Below are 27993 nucleotides of genomic sequence, written 5' to 3'. Positions count from 1 at the left end.
AGGATGCATATAAGTATATATATTAATACATATTTAACTATATACATATATAAAACTATGACCTTATAACCCTACCTTTTATAACTGTACACTACAGGAAATCAGAAAAGACTGAGCCTGTTCTTTAATTAATGACCCCACATCCTGCCAAATAAAGCTTAAACAATACAAGTCTTTCAATGTACCTTTTAAGATATACCTTATTCACCTGGATATCCTGACCATGACCTCAGAGAGGAAAAAGGCATAGAAACAGGCAAGAAGTGGTATTTGAGGCAAATAATCCTGCCATTTCACCACTCCCATTCACCTCTTTATCCTCCCTCTCTTGATACCCACTTTCCTATTTTCTCATCTTTCTCTGGCCATGAAACTACTGTCATGCCATGGAAGAGCCTTACCTTACTGTCATGTTTACTAACAAAGTAAAGCATAGCTTCCTTTGCGTGGTGATCCATCAACCCCAAACCATAAAATGTTACACAGGGTCGGGGGGGGGAGGGTAAATCTACACATAAATTAAGTCCAGAAATTTTTACAATTAATTTCTTCCTCCACTTGCTAATTTCCATTTCTGTAATGTTAGAATGACTATAACTCTGCTACCGTGCATTCTCACACACAAACACAACATATCAACAGACCAGTGCTCTGATTTCACAATCCTATATAGGCTACTCAGCCATTATTTCTGCTGATCGAAAACTGCCCAGGCAAAACTAAAAACCTCCATTCTTGCTCTCCATGTAGGTAGAGAGGTTGAAATATTTGTTTTCTAACTTCTGTCAAATTCTCTAGTCAACACCAAGAGGAAGAAACTACCACACTGCAAATGGGAATACTTTCATATGATTAATGAAGATAAAATTTATTCTTCCCTCATGTTTCTAGAAGTTCAACTGGAAAAATGCTTTTGGCCACAAAGAATAAACATTTCTCTCTCATTCTTACAGAAGGTTTACAGAAGTGTTCAGAAAGAAGGTTAGCCAGCCAAGTTAAAAAAAAGGAAGATTTTTATGCTGCTTTGCCAAAGGGCCTGAATATCTGAAAATACTGAAAATACATCTTTTATTACAGATGTAATAAAAAGAAATATGAACCACTAAATACTAATGGTTTTTTTTTTACTCCTTAAACAGAACCTAGCAGAATTATCTCAGTATAACTTACGTATGTCCTATTGCCATTATGTTCCAACCATGATTAGCCAATTTAACCAGTAGGCAGGGCCAATAAAGCCAAAATACAACTTTCTTTTTTATCCTTTCTAAGTATCCATCAATATGCAGTTCAATTTGTTTTTCAGATCTTATAAAACCAGTTTAAAAGTGCAAGTCAATATTTGGTCCAAATTCAATATTTGAACAAGACTGAAAACCCTTCAAACTGAAACCTGAGTATGTAGCATCCTAAGCTACTCACTGAAGTATTTTAAAGTTTTTGATAAACAGTCCTTACCACTCTGGCTGCTCTCTCCTGAGATTCACATTTCCTGCAAAACCATGGTCCTGTGGGTACTTGAACAATGCCATAGCAAGCTGTTGGAAAACAGAATGTTTGAAAATAAGTTAAAGGTTGAATAACTATGGAAAATCAAATACTGTATCAAAGCCCTATTAAATACCTCTAAAACTATTTACGTAAACTGCTTTGTAAAAAACTAAAACATGTTATACTTATGTTTATCATTTATCACCAAGTTACAAGTATGACATTTTAAATATTAGAAAGGTAATCTTTGGCTATTTCATTTCAAAAGAATAAACATCACAAATCTTAATTATTCTTTTACAATAAAAATATTAGATAAAATTTAACACGTTTTTACATAAACTTATTATTCATTCCTATAATGATATATGAATATTCACTAATTCAAATTCATTAATTCATTCCTATATCCTAAAGTTTAAATATTAAGCATTTTGAATACATGAAAATAAAAATTATTTTCAAATCACCGTTCAAAATAAACAAGCTATGGCAGGAAATGAAATGAAATGTAATGTTAAAAGTGAAATGCTTCTATTTAAATAAAATGTCCAGAATAGACATTTGCCTGTCTATACAGAAGGTAGATTAGTGGTTGTCTACAACTGGGGGAGCTGGGGAGAAATGAGTAACTGTTAATGGCTCCAACGTTTCTTATTAGGGTGATGAAAACTTTCTATAAAACTGCAGTAACAAATCCAAAACTGTGACTATACTGAACACCATTGAATTGTGCATTCTAAGTGGGTTAACTCCATGGTATGTGAATTATATCTCAATAAAGTCATAAAAAAACAAACTCCAGGTTTATTTCTAATGTATAATCTTAATTTTTCAACAAGTGATATGAATACATATCACATATCTAAATCACAGTCTAGTTACTTTTAAAATTGTTTCCATATTAACATTTACTTAACTCAAAGTTTAAAACTTGCCAAAAACCTAAAGACATTAACAATCCAATTGACATTTTCTCAAATGAACTTGGTCACAGGAAACATGGAAATACATCAAATATTGGAAAGCATTTAAAGAATATAAAATCAACACAGATTTCTAAAACTCCAAAAGCTAAACTTTGAACCCCTATTAAAAGTGGTAGTTATTCATTTGTGTCCAACTCTTTGTGACCACATGGAATTGTAGCCAGCCATGCTCCTCTGTCCACAGAATTCTCCAGGCAAGAATACTGGAGTGGGTTGCCTTTCCCTTCTCCAAGGGATCTTCCCCACTCAAGGATCAAACCCGGGTTATTCTGCATTGCAGGCAGATTCTTTACCGTGAGAGTACCAGGGAAGTCCCAACCCCTTTTAAAAGGTATGAGTAAAAATATTCTATCAACCAAGTAACTGGCGGTCCAGTAGTTAAGACTATGCCTTTTAATGCAGAGGATGGGAGTTCGATCCCTGATCAGGCAGCTAAGATCCTACGTGTCTCCTAGCCAAAAAATCAAATCATAAAATAGAAGCAGTATTATAACAAATCCAGTAAAGACTTTAAAAATGGTCCACATCAAAAAAATCTTACTAAAAAAAATAATACAGCGTTAGTGCCCAAAAAACTTGTATTTTAATTCAGAAACAGAGAAAGTTAGTTTTCAGTCGTAAATGAACATTTTCTAAATTGGGAGATGAGACTACTTAGCATCATTTATCACCCAAATTCATAAGAAACACCTTCACAAGTACCAATGAACACTACAATAGAATATACCAGGTTCTCAGACCTTCAAATCAGTAGTTTCAATTCACATTGTTTTCACTCCTTAGAAAAGTGAGGTGTGCAACTGGGCTTCCTTGAAAGAACTGGGAATAAGTGCATCCTCAGGCTAGGTTGTTTACTACCTCCTAAATCTCCTTTCCAGTTCTGAGATCCCATTCTATGAAGACTGCAGTTTAGTCCGTCAGGCTCAGTCAGGCTCAGGCTTTCTCTCGTTGACTAGCGTCCAATACACTACTAAACAACATCTGCATCACTCAATGCAATATTCAAAAACGGGAAGGGGCGCAGGATGGTGCCTAACAAGAGGAGGACAAGAACCACCAAAAAATTACCTAGGTTTTTTCCAACCTCAATTCCTTACCACCTGAAATGGAAAAAACCAGAAACTTCCATGGCCAGAAAGCTACCTTGACCTTTTTCTACATTCCGAAACTCACCGAAGGGTAACACCCCCAAATAATACTAAGATGCTCCCCAAGTTCCTGGCGGCACCGCCACCTCCTCTTCTCTCCGGTCACTTAAGCTGCGGAAGCGGCCCGAGGCAGCCATTCCGACAAGCCTCAGCCTCCACCCCGGGCAGCTCAGCGCAGCTCGGCTCAGCCGCTCCCGGGGGCCGCACGACTGCGGCGGCCGCCGCCTTCCGCCTCTTCTCTGCGGGAAGCGCCAGTCCGCAGCGGCGGCGGCAGGGTCTGGGCCAGAAACCCTCGGGTGCGCAGCAGCCGGCGTCCTCCCCCCACGCCTCGCCCCAAATCTAGGGCCGCCGGGCAGCCCCCGACCCGCCCCAGCGCCGCGCGCCCGAGCCAGACTCCATGGCACAGGAAGTCTCCAGACACTGCGGCAGACTGAGCGGCGGGAGGGGGCGGGGGCTCCACGCTTCCCAACCCGCACCCACGGCAGCGGGGCGCGCGCCCGGCCCCCCGCACCCCTTCGCCGCCGACCCCCGCCTCCCGGAGTCCGCAGAACCGCGGCTCCGGGCGCAGGCGGCGGCAGAGTGACACTTGAGAGAATGAGCGCAGGATCACATGACAGTACAGGCCACACGCACTTTCTCCCACATGCACAGCCCACACCCCCTCCGCCCGGCCGCGGACCCTTAGAGTCAACCCTCGGCCGCGGAACGGGGCGGGGCGGGGCGGGGGGAGGGGCGGGAGGGGAACTGGCAGTTGCTGCCAAGGTGGGGGAAGCGGTGACGGTTGGGAGAGGCCGGGTTCGGCCCGGAGGGCGGTTGGGTGTTTACCTTGATGCACCGCGACGCTGCAGCCGTGCCCGTCGCAATAAACCAGCGGGTTCTCGGCCCAGCCTCTCTCGTCTGAGCAAACGCAACAGCCTCCAATCATCTCCTTCATACTATGGGAGACCTCGTCCTCCAGTGACACGGGCCGGTCGCTAGAGACCATCTAAGAGGGAGTTGGGGCGGACCATTAAAAAACACATGCAAGCCAATGAGTGCTTCCCCCCCTGTACAGCCCACCGCGCCCCCGCTTCCTTCCCCGCGCCCCGGCCCCCCGCCCGCCGCTCGGCCGCTCGCTCACTCGGGCTTTGCCGCTCAGTCACTCACGTTCCGCACAGGAGTCAGGAGCCATGTCCTTGCTGACTCCCCCCACCTCCCCTCCACCGCCTCCTCCGCCTCCTCCTCCTCGTCGTCTTCCCTCCCCACCTCCACCCGGCCGCTAACGCTGGAGCCCGGAGAGGGCACACATAATCAAGCAGGCCTCCGCACAGGCGCACTGGGGGGGGCTCCCGCTGGGCCAAGGGCAGCGAGGGAGGGGAAGGGGGTTGCGCTTCCTCCTCCGAGCGTCACTCAGCGTGCGCGCCCGCCCGGCGGCCGGCGTGAGAGAGCAGGCCCGGGAGAGGCGAGGCCTGCGTGCGCGCCGCCGCGCCCGACCGGCAGCCCAGGCCGCCCTCCCGGCCCTTCCCCTCTCCCGCGCCTGCCTCATCCGCCGAGGTGTGCTGCGCGGGGGCGGGGTCGAGCGGAGCCGGCGGCGCGCCGAGGCCGGAACACGCCAACTGGAGGGCGCGGGGGCGCGCACGCGGGGGCGGGGACGTTAGGGGCGTTCTTCTGCAGCGCCGGCCGCGCGGGTTGCGTGTGCACGTCGCGAAGAGGCCTCTTTGGGAGGGAGGGTAAAAAGGGAAGATGCAGAGAGACGAGAGGGAGGGCGGGTTTTGTTAGAGTAGCTGGAAGGGACTCCCTGGAGGTATCTGAGGACCAACATACCAGCCTTTGCCTCAAAAACTGGCCCGAGGGTAACAAGGGTTGGGCAAGTCAGTCGCCTTTCCAGAAGGGTGCAGTGAAGCATGGCTTCCTGCAGTTGGCCGCACGAACTTCACTGTATTGCCGCAGCCTTTCCACCCATTAAATTCACATCCTGGGCTCTACCCAAAGTTCACGCAGTGAAAGTGCCACCAAGTCTGCCGCCCATTTACACACCACATTGGCCCCAGTGACAACTGAAAATGCATCGCAGACAAGATCAAAAGCCTAAGTTAGGGTTGTACCTGATGAGGAAACAACACCTGTAGTACCTATCCTCAGCTTGCAGTGTAGGAGTACAAATGGTTGTTAATCAAACAGTAACAATATAATGTGAGGATATGGAAAATGCAGTTTGAAGGAACCCAAGTTCTAGTCAGTCACCAAATGATGGCTAACACCACAGGACAGTGGAGTTCTTTCGATTGAGAATTTCTCTGATCTGGCTCTGTACTTCAAATTTACTCTTGCAAATTTGTCACTTTTATTAAGGTCACTTAAGTGGCAGAAAGATGGGGGCTTACTGCTCACAAACAAATAGAAAATGGATCAGGCCTATCTGAATAGATTAATTAGCTGGATATTGCGCAGTTTTGGGCTGTGAGATCTCCCAACTGTTGCCCTACCCTCTTATGTATCCTGTTAGCCCAATATTGATTTTAGGCAACAACAAAAAAGTGTCTAATTATAAGTTTAGCACGAAATAGGAATATAGATTGTTTAAATGACAACCATAGTTAGAAGGCAAATTCATGACTTTGATGAATACCTTCGAGGTAACAAAATAACTGTTTATCAAGTGTTGGCAGTATCATGTGAGGACCTAGAAATGCAGTTTCATAAATGCTAAAAAATGAAGGAACCCAAGTTCTCCTAGTCAGCAAAAGATAATGGTTTAAGCTCTAAAAGCATTCCAAGTGTTCTCATGGAGAAAAGAAAAATGGTGGCATGGCTGCTATTTCCATTTGAAATTAATTGCTAGCAATCTGTTTAAGAATTATAATAGCTGTAATACAGTGCAAGCATATGTTAGCAAATATATTCAAACACCCTCAAAGCTAAGTGAGATAGCTACAGTAATGCAAAACTTTAAAAATATACACTGAAAAGACAAAAAATGAGAATTCAGTTAGTTATATTAGTGCATTTTTAAAAGGTGATTACAAGATTATATAATAAGATACATCTTTTGGAGCTTATGGTAATAATAGATTTCTGACCATATAAGAATGATGTTCTTAAAATGCCATTGATATTTTTAAAACTAAAATCACTTTCAAACCAATCTATACTGTTTCGTGTATCTCTATCATATATCTTATTTTTACCCCTTTTTAAAGGAAACCAGTCCAACATCCAATTCCTGCTCAGATTCAGACTCCTAATGAAGAGTAATTTTTAGTTAAAATCAATTTGAAACTTCCCTTTCTGAAGACTGCAGTCAAACCTTAATGCAATAAATTATTTAAAAATACATTCATTTTATTTTGAATGCATTGGAGCTCAGTTCTTGTGATGGGATTAATGTATATATAAAGAATGATAGGTATTTTACTCTATTCTATAACACTTAATCAAAGATATGCAGGTAAACACTTGCCATTTTCAAAACAAAATTTAAAAAAAATCATTTGTAACATTTTTGAAATTTAGACAAATAGAGAAAATACACTATTTCTTAAGAACAGGCCTTTATATAAATAGTAGCATCTAAAGCAGAAATTTTACTAAAGATGTACATATAAATGTTCACAAAATGTAAATCAAATTATTTAAAACCAATATTTAACATTAAATGTTGGGTTATGGAAATTGTAAGAAAAAACAGAGTATAAATAGTTTATTCTAATTTTAACTCATGTACCAGATATAGAACTTTTTATGTTATACATCAGAAGTATAATATTTAATATACTTCTATAAAATATTAGGTGACAAGGAAGAATAACAGACATTACAAAGTAGTTCAGAGATACAGTTAATTATTAATTCAGCAAGTATTTATTGAACATTTACTGTGAGCCAGGGAACATTTACTAGATACAGGAAATACAGCAGTGAGCAAGTTATATTTGTCCTTTGTGTGAGATACATATGCATGTGTTTGGTTGAATATGCTAGTTCTCATACCTCAGAATGGATAAAACTTATAGTTAAATTGCCAGAATTGCTAAAATTCAAGCAAGTTTCTAGAAAAACATGGTAATTGTAAAAATATAAAAAGTTCCCAAGATTTATAAAATAACTTCACAGAAAACTACAATTTCAATCTTAAAATAGTTATCTTTTAAATCTGATTTCATGTTCTCAAAATATCCTTTGAAAACATATATCCAGTACCTGTAGAATAAAACAAAAGCCTGTGGTCCCAGTACACTTCTTCACATAACAGCAACAAACTCAGTATTGGCTAATCTATTTCTCTGAACTAATCATCTGAGGCAAACCACAAAAAACTCAAGTAAAGTATTTTATGATGTAACCTCTAACCCTACTATAATGGGAAACTACATTTTCTTCCCATATGGGTAATATATCTTCTTATAATTTTCTTTATTCCTCAACCTAGTCACCAAATTTTTGGATTTGCTTTTCCATAATCATTTACATTAGTAGATACTTATGAACGAAATATTTAAAACCAAATTTGGTTCCTGGATTAGCACTGCTTATATGTATCTCCTTTTTAAAGTTTTATTTGCCTTGTTATTTTCCTCATGTTTAGTCTATTATATCTATTGTTGAAGCATATTTCTTTAATGAGATATAGAAATTGAAGTATATTTCTATAATGTTAAGACTAAATGCACTTCTCTTAACTTGGATTTTTAACTTCCATAAAGTGTTTAAAATTCAGTATTGACTTTGATACTAAGGTTTTTAAACAAAAAGCAATTATAAGAACTCATTCATCTACTAAACCTCACCAGAAACTGTAATTTTCTTTCTAAATAAACTAGTTGGAAAAAGCAATAAGGCAATTTCTTATGATTTACACAAATTTTAAAATATACCCTCTTTTAAAAGAATCAATGAATAAAATTTTGTTTTGCTCACTGGTACCCAAAATTTAATACTTTACATAAAAAGTTTATGAATCAAATATTTATGTAAGTATGATTAAAATGTTGAGGTATTTCTGATACTAGTTTTGTTATTTATCTCACAATAAGTGAGCATTGTATCTTAATAGGTACAAACCCACACATGGCACCTGTATCATGGACTACTATCAGAAATTTCATTAAAAGATATTCATTCCAATTATGTTTTAAATTGATAGTCCATTAATGGCTTTTGAAAAATTTCACTTAATGAAGCATATTAATTAATCTTACTAGGTGATTTTTTTAAATTCAGCATACCACCCTAGCGAGGAGTGTCTTGTACGCACATAGTAGGCCTACAATAAGTATTTATTTAATGCACAGTATTGGTGTTTATAAGCCAATTGTAGTCTGAGCTTTATTCTTCAGAGCAAAACAAGGCTTTGTTTTCTATATGCAACTGAACTAAAATTTCTAAGTAATGAGAAATGATTAAGAAATTTTCAGATAAGTTGGTTTATTTAAAGGTTTTCAATAGTTGAAATTCATACAGGTGAAGAGTTTTTATTTACCCGGTAACTTAGAATTGTCTGTATTTAAACAGTCCTCAAATGTTAGCCACCTCTCCATGTAAAAGTCATCATTTTCTTACAAAACAGACCCTAACTTAGAATCAGTCATAATTAATATTACTGTTAGATACACTTAATTATTTAAAAATTTAGTTAGGTAATTCTGAAATTTAAATTGCATGTAATCTAAATTTTAAAATCTTTCTAAGAATCAAGGCCTAATATTTACTTTAAAGGGTTTAGTGTGATTAATCTTGTGTTTGGCCTCAGAGCTACTCCTTTGCTGTAAAACTGATATGCATTGGCTGTATTTACATTTTTGGGTAAAACACCGTGTAATTACCAACAGAAAAATATATCTAAAGGATGCCTTTAGATCTGCTAGGCATTACATAAACCTCAATAACATTTTTAGAATTGCGCTATTTTTTTCCATGATGCAATAATACTTAAAGGTGTTACACTTTTGACTTTTCAGAGTATCATCAATATAACCTAAGGGCAGGAGTGTGAGGTCCATGTTCCCATTTTTTAACTGACACTGAAGATTTGCATTTCTGTTATAATTAAAGTGTGATTAAAGTGACATATTTAAGTGTCTGTTTATAGGATACAATAAGGTTATCTGAGTGAAAAGATTCTGGACATAGAAAAGAGGAAAATCAGTTTCTGAAGTGGAATAGAACCTTGCAAGAAATGAAACATATCTGGGACTTAAAGAAAAAGGAGAATCAGAAATTAAACTGAATTTCTAAATACTCTTTGGACCAAAGATTACTTTTTAAGATTTAAATGTTTTCCTCTCTGAAAGGGGCCACTGCTTACCAAATCCAGAAACAAGCCCAAGAATATGTTAATTAACTGCATTGTGTCCCAGAAAGAAAGAGGTTGACAAATTCATTTTTTTATTCCTTCAATCAAGAAAATGTTTGCCTAGTACATCTTAGATTTTTTTAATCTATAATGTGTATATTTACCTCTTGAAATTGTACAGTAACAGTGCCAAAGACCACCATGGCCCCATAGGGTGAATCTTATGAAGCTTAACATTCCTGGCGAATTAAACACAAGCCTCCGATCACTTTTTGTCAGTCTTTACTGTGACACGTAAGAGCCAAACTGTAGGTAATTTTTATATGGTGGCAATTTATCCTAATTAAAAAAGCAATGATCTTGGATGCAAGCACAAGTGAAAAATATAATGACAGAAAACTAAAGAAAGGTATTACAAAGACTAATCTGGAAAGCTACTTGTCCCTCTCCATCCCCACCCCCATTCATGCCCCTTTTTCCACCCATTTGTTGTTTTTCTCACAAGTGTATCATGACTTGTAACATTTTTTTAATTTAAATAACCCCCCCAAATGCCTGAAACACTAAAAGATGTAAAAAGATTCACCATCTACAATCAACTATGTAGCAGATAAACTTATAAAGCTATTCTAAATATTCAGACTTATAAATAAAAAATGTAAATTGAATCCAAGTAGTTGGGGAGGGGGACCATGGGAGGATGAGTGTGGAAGGAATGAACAGATTGAGGATATCTAATTTCAACACCAATTTTTTTTTCTGTTCAAATCTTTCCGTAGTTACACTTCCAATGATTTCTTATATAAGAATTTCTCCCTATATTTCGAAAGAATTGAATGATTTCCTTGAGGAAATGCAAGTTTAGGAAGAAGAGTCGCATAATGAAAGTGTTAAAATGCAAACCACTTCTATAGCATTTCAAATGCAAAATCACAACCACTACTACCTTTTCAAACATCTTTTCAAACAGATGCTATTTATGAACATTATCTGTTAACTTCTTTCTTGTAATTCAAAACTCTTATCAAATGATGTTTTCATGATGACATGTAAATATAATATTCCATTAGAGATCAATTCTAATTGGTTTTTAAAAATCCACCTTGGGAAACCAGTGCTGTATAATACAGAGACTAGTAATGGGCATTTTACAAGGAATTTCCGCAAAGTCTATTATAAATCTAAGTCGAAATTACTCTCTGGCCCTAGTAAGGTTTGAGCAAAAGAATTGAAATTATTTCTTCATGAGTTTTCAAGCACGATGACTTTACTCTTGTCTTCAAGACTTGCGATCACTTGTTGGAAATCTTCATTTTTTAAAACTGTGACGCTTGCCAGAAATATTTTTTCCACATGCCTCACAAAGGAAAACAGGCAGAGTTTCGTAGGTGTCTTTCAGTTCTTTCTTTCTAAAACGTGTTATAAAAGCAAATGACACGTTTTTCCCTTATGAATTTCAGTGTTATTTTGAAAATGCACTTCACGTTAAGAATCCAAGCCTGTTTTTGTTAGGGGTAGCTCAACCCAGCCTTTTAAAACTAAACTCTTTATATACAACAAAGAACTGAATAGTAACAGACAGTGAAACGTGCTTTTCCGAACTCTTTTGAACCCCGACATTCATTTTCGAATCCATACATTTAGAGATTCAAAATAGGATATGATGGGCTCTAACTCTCTGGATCCAGAAAGAAAAAAAATTTTTTGCCCACATTTGTCTCTATCTAGCCATCACTTTACAAACATATCTATGCTGCTTTCCCTCTTTTCGTGTGGAGTCTCAGGCTTGCCCAGCTTCCTCCAATTTAGCGGCACGTTGTAAAGCCTCCTTCCTACGCGGTCTGGAGTTGGGAACCCATCGCCCGCCGACACTGATCATAAAACTTGCCGACCCGACCCGGCCCGAGCCTTTTGCAGTTCGGGGAGCTGGGGGTGGGGGCAGAGTTCGATCTCGGGACCCCTCCCCCGGGAAGGACGCGCTCGGCGAACTGCTGCGCGGCGGCCGAACAATGGGGGCGGCCGGGCGACCGGAGCCCGACTCCAGCTTCATCGGCGGCGCCGGTCGCGCGCCCGGCCCCCGCCCACCTCGGCCCTCCCCGCCCGCGGTTTCGCGCTCGCACCGCCGGCGCAGCCTTCCTCCCAAGAGCCGCGGCCCGGCCCGGCTCGCCGCTCTCCCCGCTCTTGCCGCCGCGCGCCTGCTTCCCGGCCGTGGGTTGGCCCTCCTTCCTCCAACTGCGACACCGAGGCGCTGCCTTCGGCGATTCCAGTTTTCGCTGTGGGTGCCTTCCCGCTATTTCCTGAATATATTTTCTCAATTTCTCCTTTATTTTCAGAAGTGGTTGAGATGTCTCACTTCCACCTTAATTTTAATTTGCTGTTTCCCTCTGGAAAAGATCCCCCCAGGAAATCCAAAAATTTAGAAGGAACTACAGCAAATCTCATAAAACCTTTAACTCTAAATACATTTCTCTTTAAAAAATTTTTTAATGCATTTATGTCGCAAAGAATTCGCCCCTTTTTATTTCCTCCTTTAAATATTGTTATTTTAAACTCTCCATCAAGTACATTTTGACGAAAGGGCAGAGAATGTGTCCGGCGGCATGCAGCAAACCAGAGGTTTTATCTTACGCCTCCCGGGACGGTAAAAAAGTGGAACGTGGACGAGGGAGCTTCTTGGGAAGAAGCAACACAATTCGCTGGAGAAGAAGCCAGGCCGGGCGGGGGGGAGCGCAGCGGGGGCGTCGAGGGCCCTCGGGCTCCGGGCAGGGGAGCTGGTCTGAGGAAGAGAGAAGGTTTTAAATAGCTGGGGCCGGGAGGGCGGCGGGCCCGCGCATGACAGGACTTTATGAGACAGGATGGAGCAGCGGATGAGATTACTTTGCTTTCTCATCCCCTAAGAAAAAAACTAAAGTTGGAGGGAGGCGGAGAGAACAGCCATCCTTATTTCCTCCCCACATTTCCGCGGAAGGACCGGGGCTGCGGCGGGCTGGGAGAGGGCGCAGGACGAGGCGGACCAATAGCAGTCAACAGGTCCAGGCCGCGGCAGGGCAGTGGGGCCGGGCCGCCGCGCCCCCTCCTTTCGGGTCCCCTCCCCCGCCTTCTTCTTCCCTCCCCTCCCCTCCCCCGCAGGCCCGGCACAGCAGGGGAGGCGGGTTCTGCACTCCCCGCCCCACCCGGCCCGACTGCGGTCGCCTCGGCCCGGGCTCTCGGGGTGGGGGTGGGGGTGGGGCGGGGGTTCCCTGCCGGAGAATCCTCCCCCGGGGCTGGCGGCGGCGGGGTGTGGGGTAGCGGCGGGGGGGAGTAGGGAGAGGGGAGGGGACTGAATCGGGGAATGGAGGATTAAGAAGGACTCGAGCTCGGCACGAGCGCGACCGGCGCGAGGGATCCTGGGTAAAAAGTGGCCGCGCGGCACCGGGAGAGCGCGGAGAGGAGCCAGGGTCAGAGGTCAGGGCCCTGGAGCCCCGCTTGCAGAGCCCCCCACGTGAACGCAGCGAGCAGGAGGAACCTTTTTGTTTTCGACCGCGCCAGCATGCTCCCCTGTTGACCGAGCTGCTTTTCCCGGGCCGCTGGAGAGAGGAGCTCCATCCCGGATCTCCTAACCCCACCCCACCCCCGCCTTCCACCACCAACACACTACCCAACTCTACCCTTCCTCTCAACTCACTTCCCAGCCCCCCGTACCGGCCTTGCAATAACGCAGTAAATTTGCTTTAACAACAAGTGGGGGTGGTTGCATTTACTCCTCCCTCTCCTCTCTCCTCCCCCTCCCCTTGCTGCGGCTCTTGACACTACTACAAACCAGGACTATAAACATAAACATGTGTCACTGTAACTGGGCAGGTAATATACGGATTTGGGGGTGGCGTGGAGGGGGCTTGGTCGCCGCTGGGGGGGCAGTAAAAAAATGTGTTTCACGTGCTCGCCGGCTTTGGGGGGCTCCCCACACACACCGATCCATTTATATAATGCCGATGGCACTCGGTCACTTATTCAGCCACACAGACCCACAAAGGCCGACTTGCCGATAACCATTGTACCCCAAAGCAAATACATTTATATACGACTCTCCTTTCCCAACCACTGCTGCCATTTCTTCTATCAACAAACAGTAGCGTCAATACTTGAATCCCCTTTGCTTTGAACAAAATTATTTTCCACATAGAAATAGAGAACATTTCTCGACCTGAACAGTACGCCGCTCTTTCCCCATAGACAGTAACCTTCACATTTTGTGCGCAGAAATCCTTCCAAAAAGCAAGTAAAGCTATTTAAATGACTTTACAGTTTGAAATCTGTAATGTAAAGGTTCTTTCTTGGGCTTTCCCTTCTTGCATTTAGCAACTTCTAAAGTTGCTGGGGCTGGAGCTCTGGCGATACCTACAGCAAGTCTTTATTATTATTATTTAGTCTATATTTACACTTCTGCTCAACTTTTCTCTCTTTCTTAGCTCAGCAAGCCTGGCAAGAACTGCTTACGGTAGAGTAAAGCGAATCCCCTCGCAGGCTTTTTGGCTTGAAACAGGGAGATTCAGAAAATGTTCAGATGGAGAAGTGGTTCCCTTTGTTCTTTCATTGTTTCTCTAGGAACTGGTTGATACAAGGACAAACACTTACCTTCTCTTCTTTTTGCTCCCCAAACCAGACGTTCCCATCAGCCTTAAAATACACAATCCACCTTGAAAGTAACTACGAATGTCGGGAGAGTTTGTATTCCATTCTTTTTCTCTCTCTGCCCTCTTTTAGCGTAGGATTAAGTTGCCGAGCACGTTGCTGCAAGCTGTAGCCCCCCGCCTTAGTGAATCGGTCACGTTTAGGACCCTCTAAGTCCATCCTAATTCTGCCAGTAGAATTGAGGGTATTGGAAGCTCTAAACTTTCAAAAGGAAAGGGGTCCGCAAGCATCCAGGGAATTTAGGTATCCTCTGAAAATTTTTACCACTGTATTTTTGTACCACATCACCAAAAGAATATGCCAAGAAATACTAGATATTTCTTTGAGGAAAGTGTGTGTGTGTGTGTGTGTGTGTGTGTATGTTGTTTAAGTTTCTGCTTAGCAATGCGCTGCTTAGACAGATGGAGTAAAAAGGCAGGTTTGTAAGGACATTTAACGGAAGGAGTGGGTTTTCCATAATGTTTGTTATGCCATGTGTTTTTTTCAAAACACTACTGGAACTGAGAAAGGAAGCAAACAGAGATTTGAATTATAGCGTTTTGGAATGACTTAAAGAGAAGCACTTGCTTGAAATGAATTTGTGTAAAAACTGGCCTTTAAAGCAAAAAGTGAGCTTTTCAAAGTTGAAAGACAATTTTCACCCTGTGATTCCAAAATTTAACAAGTGGCTTTCCTGGCTAGCATGTGATATGTGTTAGTGTTTAGGGTCCAGCCTGGTGGGCATTACTCCCCAAACCTTGTTTAAAATCTGATTATAATGTGATTTGTTGAAGTCATGAATACGAAATGATCCTTGTGTATCCATAAATGCGAACTTGGAGTTTTTTGATCTCCCGCTTTTTTGTGTGCACCCAGTAGCTGTAGCAGTGGAAGACAGTGATTGGCTCCAGTGCTCCTAGAAGAATTTGGGCTGAAGCCAGGGGAACAGAACCAGAGGATTCCCTTTCCAGAGATCATCAGGCTTCACATGCGTATCTTTCCCTTCTCCCCTCTAGGGTGCTCAGAATTTCAGTGTGGCTTAAGCAGCCCATAGGTAGGCCTCAACACTGAATGTCATCACTTCAGTTCCTACATATTTGGCTCTCCCTGATGGGAAATAGGAAATAAACAAAAATCAGGGTATCCCAAATAAACTGTGGATCTTGAGGTTTGTGGGTTATTGAATACACCAACACAGAACTCTATACTTTCTCAGATTTTTTTCCTACATTCACGATCAATTGTAAGAGGCCCTGGTGTCTCATAGGAAAATATTGCAACAAAACAAGATAATTGGGGGAAAGGCAGTTGCAGTAGGAAAAGTGGTTTTTCTTTGATAGCATTTAATTGGAATTAAAAGATTCTTGAGCTGTAAACATTCTTTATTTATTCAGCACACATAAGCAAGCATTGTTTTATCACTATCATAATTATGGTGTCCTTTAAACTGGCTGATAGCAGAAAAGATAAGGGAATGTGCCTGTACATTCAGATCAGGTCTTGCTCCTTTCTTTTTTTCCCTCCCAGCCTTCCTCCCCTCTCTCTTTACTCCTCTCCCACCCCATTCCTTCCATGATCACTAGGGTCCCCCACAGCCCTTGAGATGAGGAGAGCAGGAAGATTGTGGCCTAACCATTTCTTACATCATGAAAGTGATTTGTACCATACTCTAATTTGACGTAATCTGTAACCTTCTTGTCTCCCACATTTATAACTGCTTTTTGGCTTGCAATATGTGTTATCTGAAGAGTCGCCTATGGCTCACCTGTATAAAATCTTGTCCCCCCAGAGTTTGTTGCTCTACCTTTGTCTAATTTAGAAAGCACACTCTTAGGGCTTTTTCAGAACAAAGCCTCACAAAACCCCCTCTACCTCCAAGGATTTGCAAATTTATAAAGGCTGCATTGAATTCAAGATGGGTCAGGGGGCAAAAAAAGGGTAGAAGGTCACCGCATTTTGATTATGGGTCAGTAGACAACATGGCATATACTCTGTGTCCCAAACTTCTGTTAAAAACAGGATTTTCAGATGCCTAAGAACAGAAGGATGGGCCCTTTTGGAGACCTGCCCTGATTTGTTTGAATGAGACAAAAAAGAAAAAAATTAAAGAAAATGTACTAAGTTATAATTTAAGTTGATCCTCAAGTTAGCCATTTCCTCCTCCTGCATTCTCATTTTCCCCTCCCCAAAAGTAGAGAACATGTAAAAGACATAAATTTAGGTAAGGAACTGTTGACTCTCACACAGGATTTCATTGTCCTATATCCTCAATTAATTCAGCCATATGAGTCGTTATTATTATTTTAGACTTTGTTATGTTTTATTATAGTTACTTTTGGCTAACAGTACAAGGGAATTCTTTTATTCTTCTAACCAGTGTACTTACATTGTGGAGGCCTTTGTGATGTTCCCTAGTCTTTTCTGTCTGAGTTCACTTTGAACAAAATGTGCCAGCAATCACTAAAACAAATGTATATGGTGAAGAGTTAGGTGATGGTGGTGGGGTGGGGGGGGGGTGTTGTTCCTCATTTAAATTATGTATGTATGAGTGAAGGCTGGGAAGGGAAAGGATTATTTTAATGCTCTTCAATACTTTAATTATATGACATTGTAGTGTAGAAATGCAAAAGTACTCTTAGATTTTCCTTCAGGTTTTCAAAAGAACTTTCCCCATTAGTAAACTACATCTGCAAATTGCTATTGCATTTCCCAGCTAACCATTTAAAAGACTGTAAATGCCGTGTGCATTACTTCGATGCATAGGAAAGAGGTCAGACTGAATTGCAATGGTATTTAAACATAAAATACAGTGAAAATAAATCAAAATAGAACCTTTGAAGATAAATTTAGCACATTCACACAGGATAAGTAAAGACAAATATGTTCATATCTTCATAGCCCATCACTTTAAAAACTGAAAGTGCTGATTTTTTACAACAAATGCAGAAGTAAGTGGACATTAATATATTTCTATCTGTATTTGCCACAGAGGATTTTCCTCTAGCAAATAGCTTTGTTTTCAAAGCTAAAATACTTTTTTATGATAGTGTGTAGATTATGCATTCCTCCCTGAGTAAATAATTGCATTTAATTAACAAACTCAGTGCATATCATATATATGCCTAAATTCTCAGTTAAGTAATTCCCTGGACCCTTGGAAATGAATATCCACATAAATGTTAATTTGGGCATATCCACCCCACATATGTATATGTGCTTCAGAAACATAGAAGTTGATATATCTTTTTTAAAAAAAAATAATTTGAATACAGGCCATCATCTGAATAGGGTTCATCTTTGATTGTAGAGGCGGCTGACATGGTCAACATATTTATCAAAGGAACCCCCTGGCTTTTGAAGAACAGTACTTTATACATCTGGATCTGCACATCCAGGCAAAGTAAGTAAATTATTGCATAACTTTAAGCATAATTGATAACAGACACCTTTAATTTTTCATCCCCATTCTTTTGGCCAGCTTTCACATTAATAATCTAAGCCATAAATGTTGGTAGCTATTGATCGAAATCCCCTGTGTGCATGCAAATCCATCTTAAAGTCCCCTGCCTTTCATGTGTGAGCGCTCAGGGGCCTCAGCTAGATCTTTTTATCGGGATCGACCCCCAATGTGCCTGGAGAAGACCCCGGATATGCAACGTGTGCTGATGGCCACAAGAAAGCTGTCTGTCACATTCTGTGTGTGTGTGCATGTGCATGCGAGAATGTGCACGCTCACGCCTTAACACACACACACACACACACACACACACACACACTGATGGGGAAGTTAAAGGAACAAAAGAATGTATTAGACAAGAAGAAAGGTGTGTAATAGGAGTATTAAAAATGTATAAATGTGAAGGTATCTGAGTGCACATACAAACATACTCACATAAATTGTATATATAGATCCAGTTCCCAAATCCCTTGGCCTTTATTTTTCTTCATTTGACCCAACAGATTGTAACTTTAGTTTAAAACATACTATTCTGCTAGTTTTAAAAACCACCCATATTGCCAGTATTTCAAAGGTGAAAGAGGAGGAAGGAGAGGAAAAGGTGATTTTGAAATGGTTACTAAATCACATAGCCTTGTGCAGGAGGAATAGGACTGTGAGTGTGTGTGTGTGTGTGTGTGTGTGTGTGTGTGTGTGTGAAAATCTCAATAGGAATCGAGAACAACTAGTACTACCTGGCCAAATTAAAAAAAAAAAGACGCTCTAGCCAACCTTTTGTAATGTGTTCTCAAAGGCTTTTTCTGAGTTTACTATTTCTTGGCTGTTTGACTCTTTGGTGGAAATCTTAAAGCTGGGGGAGGGGAATTGAACGGGGTGGGGTGAGAGGAAGAGGGCTGGCAGTATATAAGTGCATCAGGAGAAATTTTAAAACGACATTATTGTCACTGGCAATAGAAAGACTCTGCTCATTCTACTTTCAAAAACAAACACCAGCATCTGCTTTTCCTGGAAACTTTGCTTTCTGTTTAAACCTCTTGCATTTTGCCTCCTGCGAAAGTGAAAGAAATACGCGGTGTGATACATCCAGATGCAAAAGAAAGCCAACTCGGTGGATGGTATTAGCTGTGACGAGGCATTGTTCATTGCTGCCTCTCGGTTACGTTTAAAGCCTGAAATATCACGAGATCCATTCAATGATCCTTCTCTCATTCAAGGGACAAAAATGTAATTTGCTGTAGCTCTGATTTCTTGGTTGGAAATGCTAGCCTTAGATTTCAAAGGCAAGAACTAGACATCGCGGTTTGTACACACATTGATTAAGTTGAAGAGCGGCGATTACATCTGTGCTGAGTGCAACAGTAGTCCAGGGCTGACTTTTCAAATCCCAACCTCTGAGTTACAGACTCTCTTAAATAGACTTCCTTAATTTCCGGATGCACTTCTTGAAATTCCCAATTCTCTTCAAAATTCCTGGGAAATTACAAGAAAGATGAGGGTGGGGGTGGGGAACCATGGCCGAGATTTCATGCAAACTACCTTTTGTGTGTCTGACTCTTCGGTTTTTAATCTCTCTCCCTCTCTCTCTCCCTCTCTCTTTGAGCCATACCTGCTTGTGCTAGTCAGACCAGAGCAGGGGAAGCTGGAACTTTTGAATGTGAAGGAAGAAATTACTGTACAATTTTTTTCTTGCAGGCTTAGAAATATCCGTTTATTCTTTTAACCACACGGATGTGTCTATTTTTGGAAGAACAAGGAAACATATAAATGCCTGGGCTGCATTCATGCTGTAGTTCCAAACACCGAACAGTTAAGAAGATTTTGCCGAATTTTGCAAAGCAGCCAACAAACTGCCTTGGAATCGTGGTGATGCGACTGGGAAGACCTTTGCTCTCATTTGGCAATATTTTGGATATCCTTGAAAATGACACCAAAATATGCTTTAATTTGACTATGAAGAGGTTAAACAATATTGATATTCATCCAAAGTGATTTAAAAAAAAAAAAAGCAGATGCTTGGCTTTCATGGAAAAAATGGGAGTTGTGGAAGATTCATTTAAACTACCAACCAAAAGCATCACAGACCACTGAAATAGTCTGCATCATACATCAGCACTTTCTTTTCATCGTTATTACGTAAAACCTCTGGAAGCACCTTGGGCGGTTTACCTTTTCTTTTCTTTGCTACAGAAGCAATCTGCTCCATGGAATTCTGACCTGTTGTGAACAGGACCCCGGCTAAGGCTGTGCTGGGGACTCTAGGACCATCCTGCCTCCAATCCAGCCTGCTTAATTGTGAAAAGTGTACACATTTCTGGCTTATCTATGCTTTGTTATGGGTCTGACGTGAAACTACCTCCTCCCCACTCCACCCCCCAGCAGAGAACCAAAATTCAGTTGAATTGTTACAGTGTTTCGGAGCTGGAGCCTTGAACTGCTTCATTGGTCAAATAACTTTGTTTCTGGTTGTAAAAAGGCATTTTGGGGGGTGGGGGAAACAAGGAAAATCGAGAGAAATTCAAAACGTAAGTCTGTACTGGGATGGTTCACCGCGCGGATTTAACTTTGGAGCTCCCAGCCGGGCTCCCCCACTCCCATAAGGGAAATACCAGGCTGTTCTGCACGTTTCGCTTAAGCTCCATTTTCCAAAGGAAAAGGGGGGTGGGATATATCTATTTAGGCTTGATAATGTTTTAAAAATGCTTTTCTTTGAAATGATAATAGCTATAGCGGTAAAATTCAAATAAAGCAAAAAATAGGCAATATTCCTTTAAAGGCGAATATACAAGGCTTTTTTTTTTTTTTTAAGCGTACACACACTGCTTCTGATGAAGTCTGTGAGTCAGGCTGTTTCTGAGCTCCGATAGTTTAATGGAAAGATTTATATACCGACTGTATTATTTACTTTGGGAGGGGAGGTGGCAGTATAAGGGTATGCTAATTAGTGGGAGATTTTGGGGGGAAGGGGTGGAATATCAATTTTTATTGCATCACCTGTCAGGAGTGTCCAATCAGCGCTGGCTTTAGGGGAATTAATTGATGAAGGTGTCTCCGGACGAGCTCACTTCACTCTGTCATTTTATTTGTAGCTAAAGCAGCGGCGGGAATAGCAGCTGCATGTCTTTTCTCTTTCTCCTTCACATTCCATTATCATAGTGCTCCAATGGAGAAGGAAGGAATAGAGGGGCCCAGGTACTGATCTGCAGCGAGGACTTAGACCAACACACTGGCAAAGCAGAAACCGGATGGTTTTTCCCCTCTTTTTTAAAAAAACGAAAACCAAAAAAAAAGCAAGAATCAAGTCAGTGTAATTTCATAGTTTTTTTTTTTTTTCTTTTCCCCAATAATTTCGCCTAGAGTTTGGCACTCCCTTCGCCGGGAATAACAGTCTTTGTTATTTTATTAGCAGGATGCCTTGAGACACACGCAGCATCTGGTGGAGGATTAACATACATACATGTGTATGTATGCGTCACGTATATATTTACTGCAAATGGTGGGGATCGTTTAGTGCCCGACATGGGAGACCTGAAGTCAGGTTTTGAAGAGGTGGATGGCGTGAGGCTCGGCTACCTCATCATTAAAGGAAAGCAAATGTTTGCCCTCTCCCAAGTCTTCACGGATCTGCTGAAAAACATCCCGAGGACGACCGTGCACAAGCGCATGGATCATCTGAAAGTGAAAAAGCACCACTGCGATCTGGAGGAGTTGCGAAAACTCAAGGCAATCAACAGCATCGCCTTCCACGCCGCCAAATGCACGCTCATCTCCCGGGAAGACGTGGAAGCGCTCTACACCTCCTGCAAAACTGAGCGCGTCCTCAAGACCAAGCGCAGGAGGGTCGGCCGGGCCCTGGCCACAAAGGCGCCGCCGCCAGGGCGCGCCGCCGCCGCCGCCGCCGGCCCCCGCCCGGCTTTCTGGAAGGACAAGCACCAACTTTGGCGGGGCCTGAGCGGAGCCGCGCGGCCCCTGCCAATCAGCGCGCAGTCCCCGCGCCCGGGCGCCGCCGCCGCCGCCGCCGCGCGCCCAGCCGCCCATCTACCTCAGATTTTTAGCAAATACCCGGGCTCGCACTACCCGGAATTCGTGCGCTCGCCTTGCAAACCCCCTCTAAACTATGAAACTGCCCCGCTCCAGGGAAATTACGTCGCTTTCCACTCGGACCCTGCTTATTTTCGGAGCCTGCTGTGCAGCAAGCACCCGGCCGCCGCCGCCGCCGCCGCCGCCGCCGCCGCCGCCGCTGCCGCCGCCGCCGCCGCCTACTACCAGGCGTCGGCGGCCGGGCCCCAGCCCAAGGCTGCAGCGGCGACGGCGGGCGCCGGAGGCCCGGTGAGCCTGACCTACCGGTGCAAGCGCAAGCGCGGGGCGCCAAGGACTGCCTGCTCGCGCCGCACGCCGGCGCCCGCCGTCTGCTGCTGTTGCCCAGGTCCTACAAAGCCAAGGCGGCGGCGGCGGCGGCGGCGGCAGCGGCGGCGGCGGCGGCGGCGGCCGCCGGGGCCACTTGCCTGGAAAGGTTTCATCTGGTGAACGGCTTCTGCCCGCCTCCCCACCACCACCACCACCACCACCACCACCACCACCACCATCACCACCACCACCGGGCCCAGCTGCCGCAGCCGAATCACCATCCCCCTCATCACCACCGGCCGCAGCCCCATCTGGGCAGCTTTCCCGAGAGTTGCAGCAGCGACTCCGAGTCCAGCTCCTACTCGGACCATGCCGCCAACGACTCGGATTTTGGCTCCAGTGTGTCCAGCTCCAGCAACTCTGTGTCCTCGGAGGAAGAGGAGGAGGAGGGAGAGGAGGAGGAAGAGGAGGAGGAAGAGGAGGAGGGGGGCAGTGGGGCCTCGGATTCCAGTGAAGTCAGCTCGGAGGAGGAGGAGGAGGAGGACTCGTCCACGGAGTCGGACTCTAGCTCCGGCTCCAGCCAAGTGTCAGTGCAGAGCATCCGTTTCAGGCGCACCAGCTTCTGCAAGCCTCCCAGCGTGCAGGCGCAGGCCAACTTCTTGTACCATCTGGCCTCCGCCGCCGCTGCAACCAAACCCGCTGCTTTCGAGGATGCCGGCAGACTTCCCGATCTCAAGAGTAGTGTCAAAGCGGAGTCGCCCGAGGAGTGGAATCTGCAGAGCTGGGCCCCCAAAGCGTCTCCGGTGTACTGCCCGGCCAGCCTGGGGAGTTGTTTCACAGAGATAAGAAACGATAGGGTATCTGAGATTACATTCCCACAATCTGAAATTTCCAGTATTGTAAAGAGAACTGACCTGACAATTAACTGCCTGGCAGAGGGGGCCTCTTCACCTAGCCCAAAGACAAACAATGCATTTCCACAACAAAGAATACTCCGAGAGGCTAGGAAATGCCTACAAGCAACTCCTACTACACACTGTGCAGATAACAACACAATAGCTGCTAGGTTCTTAAATAATGATTCTTCGGGAGCAGCAACAAATTCAGAAAAAGATTCCAAAATCCCTCATTGTACTGAATTTGCTACGGATTTGCCCTCTTCTTCACCAACTTATCCCGAGGTGGATACAGCCGCAGCAACAACTAAAGCCGAGAATGCCTGTACTGATACCGGCGACAGGACATTGCCGTTTCTGCACAATATTAAAATCAAAGTAGAAGACAGTAGTGCTAATGAAGAATATGAACCTGACCTTATTACAAATAAGCTAAAGTGCGAGTGCAATGATACAAAGGGTGAGTTTTACAGTGTGACTGAAAGTAAAGAGGAGGACGCCTTGTTAACTACAGCCAAGGAAGGTTTTGCATGCCCTGAAAAAGAAACTCCTTCCTTAAATCCACTGGCTCAGAGTCAGGGCCTTTCATGCACTTTAGGTTCTCCAAAACCTGAGGATGGGGAATATAAATTTGGTGCCAGGGTGAGGAAAAATTACCGGACACTAGTACTGGGAAAGCGACCTGTACTTCAGACACCTCCAGTCAAACCAAATCTGAAATCAGCTAGAAGTCCTCGTCCTACAGGTAAAACTGAGACACATGAAGGAACACTGGATGATTTTACAGTTATAAACAGACGCAAAAAGGTAGCCAGCAATGTAGCATCAGCAGTGAAAAGGCCATTTAATTTCATGGCAAATTTTCCTTGTCCACCATCACTCATTATTGGGAAGGATGGGGATTTGTGGCCGGCGTATTCCTTAAACACCACTAAGGATTCCCAACCTCCTCACAAGGCCCATCCTATATGGAAATGGCAGCTGGGCGGTTCTGCAATACCTCTTCCACCTAGTCACAAATTCAGGAAATTTAATTCATAAAAGCGTTTTTGGAAGATATTTTCTTGAACCATACCTTCCTTTTGTTGTAAACTGCACAGGATGGTTTGTACAAGTCCATTAATGTGTTACACCTCTTTTGGAGTCCTGGTTTATCGCATTTTGAAGACAGAAATCGGATTACTTTTTTTTTTTCCATTGCGGGGGTTTTTTTTTTTTTTTGGAGTAGGGTGGGGAGGGGTGGGAGAAGGGTTGGTTTACATTCCACAGACTATACTTCAGGCTAAAGACTCAAGTAAACTCAGTTATTACGGTAGAGCTGGAACACTTTACTGTTTCAATGCTAATAATGCACCCGGTACCTCAATTCAACTGCTACAAATAAATGTCAAAAGGTTGAATAATAAATATTACAATGAGCCATTAAGTTTATGCACTAGATTTCAGACCTAAAAGTGTAACTGTTAATTCAGTGAAAGTTTGTTAGGTTGGTTACATGGTTACACAGTGAAGTAGCAAGAAGTTTCTTGTGGGGTATCTTTTTCTTTTTCTCCCCTCATTTCCTCTCCAAGAGTAGTTGCACTTATTTTATTTTTTTTTTTGATTGGAAATATTGGGGAGTCCTGAATGAATGCTGGTAACAGCTACTTCACATATATCGAGTAAAGTAAATATAATATTGTCTTTTTTCTTTTTCTTTTTTTTGTAAAGGGTGTAATTTTACTTCTATGCCACTCCTTGCAATTGCAAAAGTCCTTTTTTCGTCCTCACCCAGAATTTTAAATTAGGTGACTCTTACTATTGTCCTGCTTACCTTGTGGTCTGAACATGACTCCTCAAAGTTGCAAAACAATTAAAATATTTCTCATAATAGCAGGATATTTTATGGTCTGACTCTTTATAGTGACAGAGCAGTAAAAAAGCAACCAAGAAAAGGAAAATGGATCAGAATTGTTCGAATACCCCAAATAAAAAATAACAGTTATTTCAGGGCTTTTTGGTACCAGAACTCAGGCACTTGGATTTTATTACCTTTTACTTTCTCTGCATCTCTCTAAACTTCTGTTTTCAGACCATCCTGTGTATAGAGCAGGAGAGTTTCTACTGCAAGTGACAATCAGAGGTGACTATCTATATTTGCACTTAAAATCAAAGTAGTTCAACATGCAAATGGTTAGGGTCTAGCCCTTGGTAAGGGCCATGCTGGTGTACTATGTTGTGATGATGGAAGCAGTAAATCAAAATTATGGAAATTTGCACTGTTGAAAAGCATGCTTTAGCTTTATTTTCAATTAAAAACACTGTTTAAAATTCCTGGTTCCATACATTTCTACTTATTCCAGATTGAAGAACAGTTAACAGGAATGAATGGTTTTGTTGACATTTTCACTTGTAATGTTTTTGCCTGAAAGAAATGCATTTATTGGGTGTAGTGTTTTGTTGTAATACCATGTGACGAGGCCAGTCAGGTTCTGTGCAGACCACTGGTGGGTTTCTTCCTAAATAACAACAAAACTTCACAAACTTATTACAAATCAAGTGCAAAAAGTTTCAGGTTGAAGAAAGTGAAGCAGAGATCACTTGCTATTTTGATGAAAGTTAAATTTAATAATTTTGGGTCCACCTCCCCTAGTCTGACAAATTATAGATCTCAGATCTTTGCCATCTTAAACCTAAGAAGTTGCATCTATAGATCATATATCACAGAATGAAACAAAACATCAATGAAATGTTTACTGTGTGAATTGAAGTCACTATTTCTCATGGAAATTCAGTCTTTTTCCACACCCCCCCCCTTAACCTTTTAATTCCTACTCCCTTTGAAATTTTCCTTTTGTCTATAAATGTTTCAGATAGATCTGGATGGTCTCAGCCCTAATTGCTGTATATGCTCTGTGGTTTTACTCTTTATTGTAAAGGACAGAGGCTGAGAGTACCTGCATCCAAATACATTTGGATGGAGTAAACAGATGCTTTGAACTGCCTCCCTTCCTTTCCTTCTTGAATGTTGCCAGATGTAGGTTCACTGGATCTTTTTTTTATTGGGATGATAGATATGGTCAAAGTAAAAATTGGGGGATGTTATCCTTGAAATCATATTTGTGTGTAATTTCAAAGACCAGTACAAGTTACAGCTAAAGCCCCAGAAAGCTGAGCCATTGGCTTCTCAGTCAGTTCTTGCCTCTTTGGAAGGCAGCAGAATTTGGGTGCAGTCAGTTGTCCTGCAAAATCAATCTGTAAAAAGTGTGACACACACACACTGGAAGTCTGTAATTTCTACTCTTTAATTACTGCTAAGTCAAGAAAGTTTCAAGTATGACTACATTTAGACTAGTACTTTTCTTATTGGCTGTGGAATCATTGTGCCTAAATTATAAATTGAAAGTATATTTGAAGCCTATAGATCTTGGGTGTGGGAGGACTGCGAGCTGGAATAAGCACAATAAGCACAATTTAAAACAAATATACCCTATGGAATCTCTGACATAAAATATCGGCCTCCAGCTTTGACACTTGGTCTCCAACCCTCAGAGAATCAATAGTTTCAGTTTATAGGAACTGGAGAATGAGCAGCAGGGAGGCCGAGGCATTCCAGAGTGATACCATCAAAAAGGAAGAAATGAAATAGTCCACACAAATTTCTCCCCACAGTACCACCACAAGCCAGCCAATCACAGCAAAACCTCAGCTGGGGCTTCTGTTAGGAGAGTGTACCAAATAGTATTCAGTAACTTGTAAATGCAAATTCTTCCATTTTGAGGAGCCTCTTAGCTGTTTTCCTATTCTGCTGTATTCCTAGTACAGTTTATTTCATTTTGGTTGGTTTATGATTGATGACAAGATCTAGATTTTCTAAGATGCTATAAATGTCCTATTTGTTCAAAAACGTAAGACTTATAGAGAGAAAAACAAAAGTTATCTCCATTGATAGACTGCATTTTTTACATTTAAATGTTTTCAGGTGAGAGGGTTTTTTTTGCTTGTTTGTTTAAAACACTATATGGTTCCAGGGTCACTGATTCCTGTGTCTAAGACTCAACACTTACAGGCATAAGAAAAAAAAAATGAAGGAAAGGGCTCTTTTTCTGACTTTTTTGTGGAAACAAGTTATTTTTGTTCTCCTGTAAAAGTAGTTTCCTGATAAGACTGTGAAATGAAGATTTAATTATTTTTTTAAGAGATGTGTGTACTCTTGTCTTCCACAGTCAGGTTATCTGCCTTTTTAGCAAATGCAGTTTGCTCTTTCTCAACTATTTACTTTTTAAAGTGAGTATTCTTTTGTACTGGCTTACTTGATTACAGTGAAGTAATCTCAATAATGGTTGTTTATTTTAAAATCAACAACAAGGAGCCACCACTAAACAGCAATAACATAAACTAGATGGGCTGGTGTGTGGATTTTTATCTTATCCATGTCTGGGTGACTTTCAATGGTCTAGAAACTCCTCAAAGTTTCAGGCACAAGAATTGGAAGTTTCTGCTGATATGTGAATGCTAGTTTTGTGTGCATGCAGGAAGAGATGTAGACTAATTCCTCAAAAGCATTTTTTGTTTCTTTCAAAGAAAACAAAAATCCTCTATGGTAAAACAAAAACAAAACACAACTATTAAAAAAAATAATAAAGCATTAGCATCTACAAAAGACAGAAAACGTGGTGAGTTTTGCTTCACCTTGAAAATACTTCCTGCTGGAAAAAAAGAAAAAGAAATGTGAAAAAGGGAGCTCCTAGAGCCACACTGGCCTGGG

The 27993-nt window shown here is 42.3% G+C and overlaps 2 protein-coding genes and 1 long non-coding RNA gene across 7 annotated transcripts in view; 2 read left to right on the top strand and 1 right to left on the bottom strand.

Annotated features, from left to right (window-relative positions):
- Nucleotides 1-4866, bottom strand: part of MLLT10 (MLLT10 histone lysine methyltransferase DOT1L cofactor) — a 207176-nt gene extending 202310 nt beyond the window's left edge. For all 5 annotated transcript variants that reach the window (XR_011466442.1, XR_011466443.1, XM_070380988.1 and 2 more), the window contains exons 1-3: nucleotides 4749-4866; nucleotides 4454-4613; nucleotides 1459-1538 (exon numbers count right to left, since the gene is read on the bottom strand). Coding sequence is in view for 3 of the 5 variants with exons in the window: in XM_070380988.1 (XP_070237089.1) it covers nucleotides 1459-1538; nucleotides 4454-4613 (240 nt within the window). In the remaining 2 variants the exon portion in view is untranslated. The remainder of the gene's footprint in view (nucleotides 1-1458; nucleotides 1539-4453; nucleotides 4614-4748) is intronic.
- Nucleotides 4867-15157: 10291 nt separating this feature from the next.
- Nucleotides 15158-21287, top strand: LOC138990503 (uncharacterized). The gene is made up of 3 exons (XR_011466644.1): nucleotides 15158-15603; nucleotides 17857-17949; nucleotides 19699-21287. It is a non-coding gene; the product is annotated as an uncharacterized lncRNA (long non-coding RNA).
- A 3-nt stretch (nucleotides 21288-21290) lies between these two features.
- On the top strand, nucleotides 21291-24444 carry SKIDA1 (SKI/DACH domain containing 1). Its single transcript, XM_070382054.1, is given in 2 exon segments — nucleotides 21291-22363; nucleotides 22366-24444. Coding segments are annotated over 2 exon segments (2763 nt in total). The 5' UTR covers nucleotides 21291-21522; the 3' UTR covers nucleotides 24288-24444.
- The last annotated feature ends 3549 nt before the right edge of the window (nucleotides 24445-27993 follow it).

This window comes from Bos mutus, chromosome 13 (assembly GCF_027580195.1).
Source record: "Bos mutus isolate GX-2022 chromosome 13, NWIPB_WYAK_1.1, whole genome shotgun sequence".
NCBI lineage: Eukaryota > Metazoa > Chordata > Mammalia > Artiodactyla > Bovidae > Bos > Bos mutus.
Note: the sequence above shows the minus strand (reverse complement) of the source record. Positions and strands in the feature narration are given on the sequence as shown.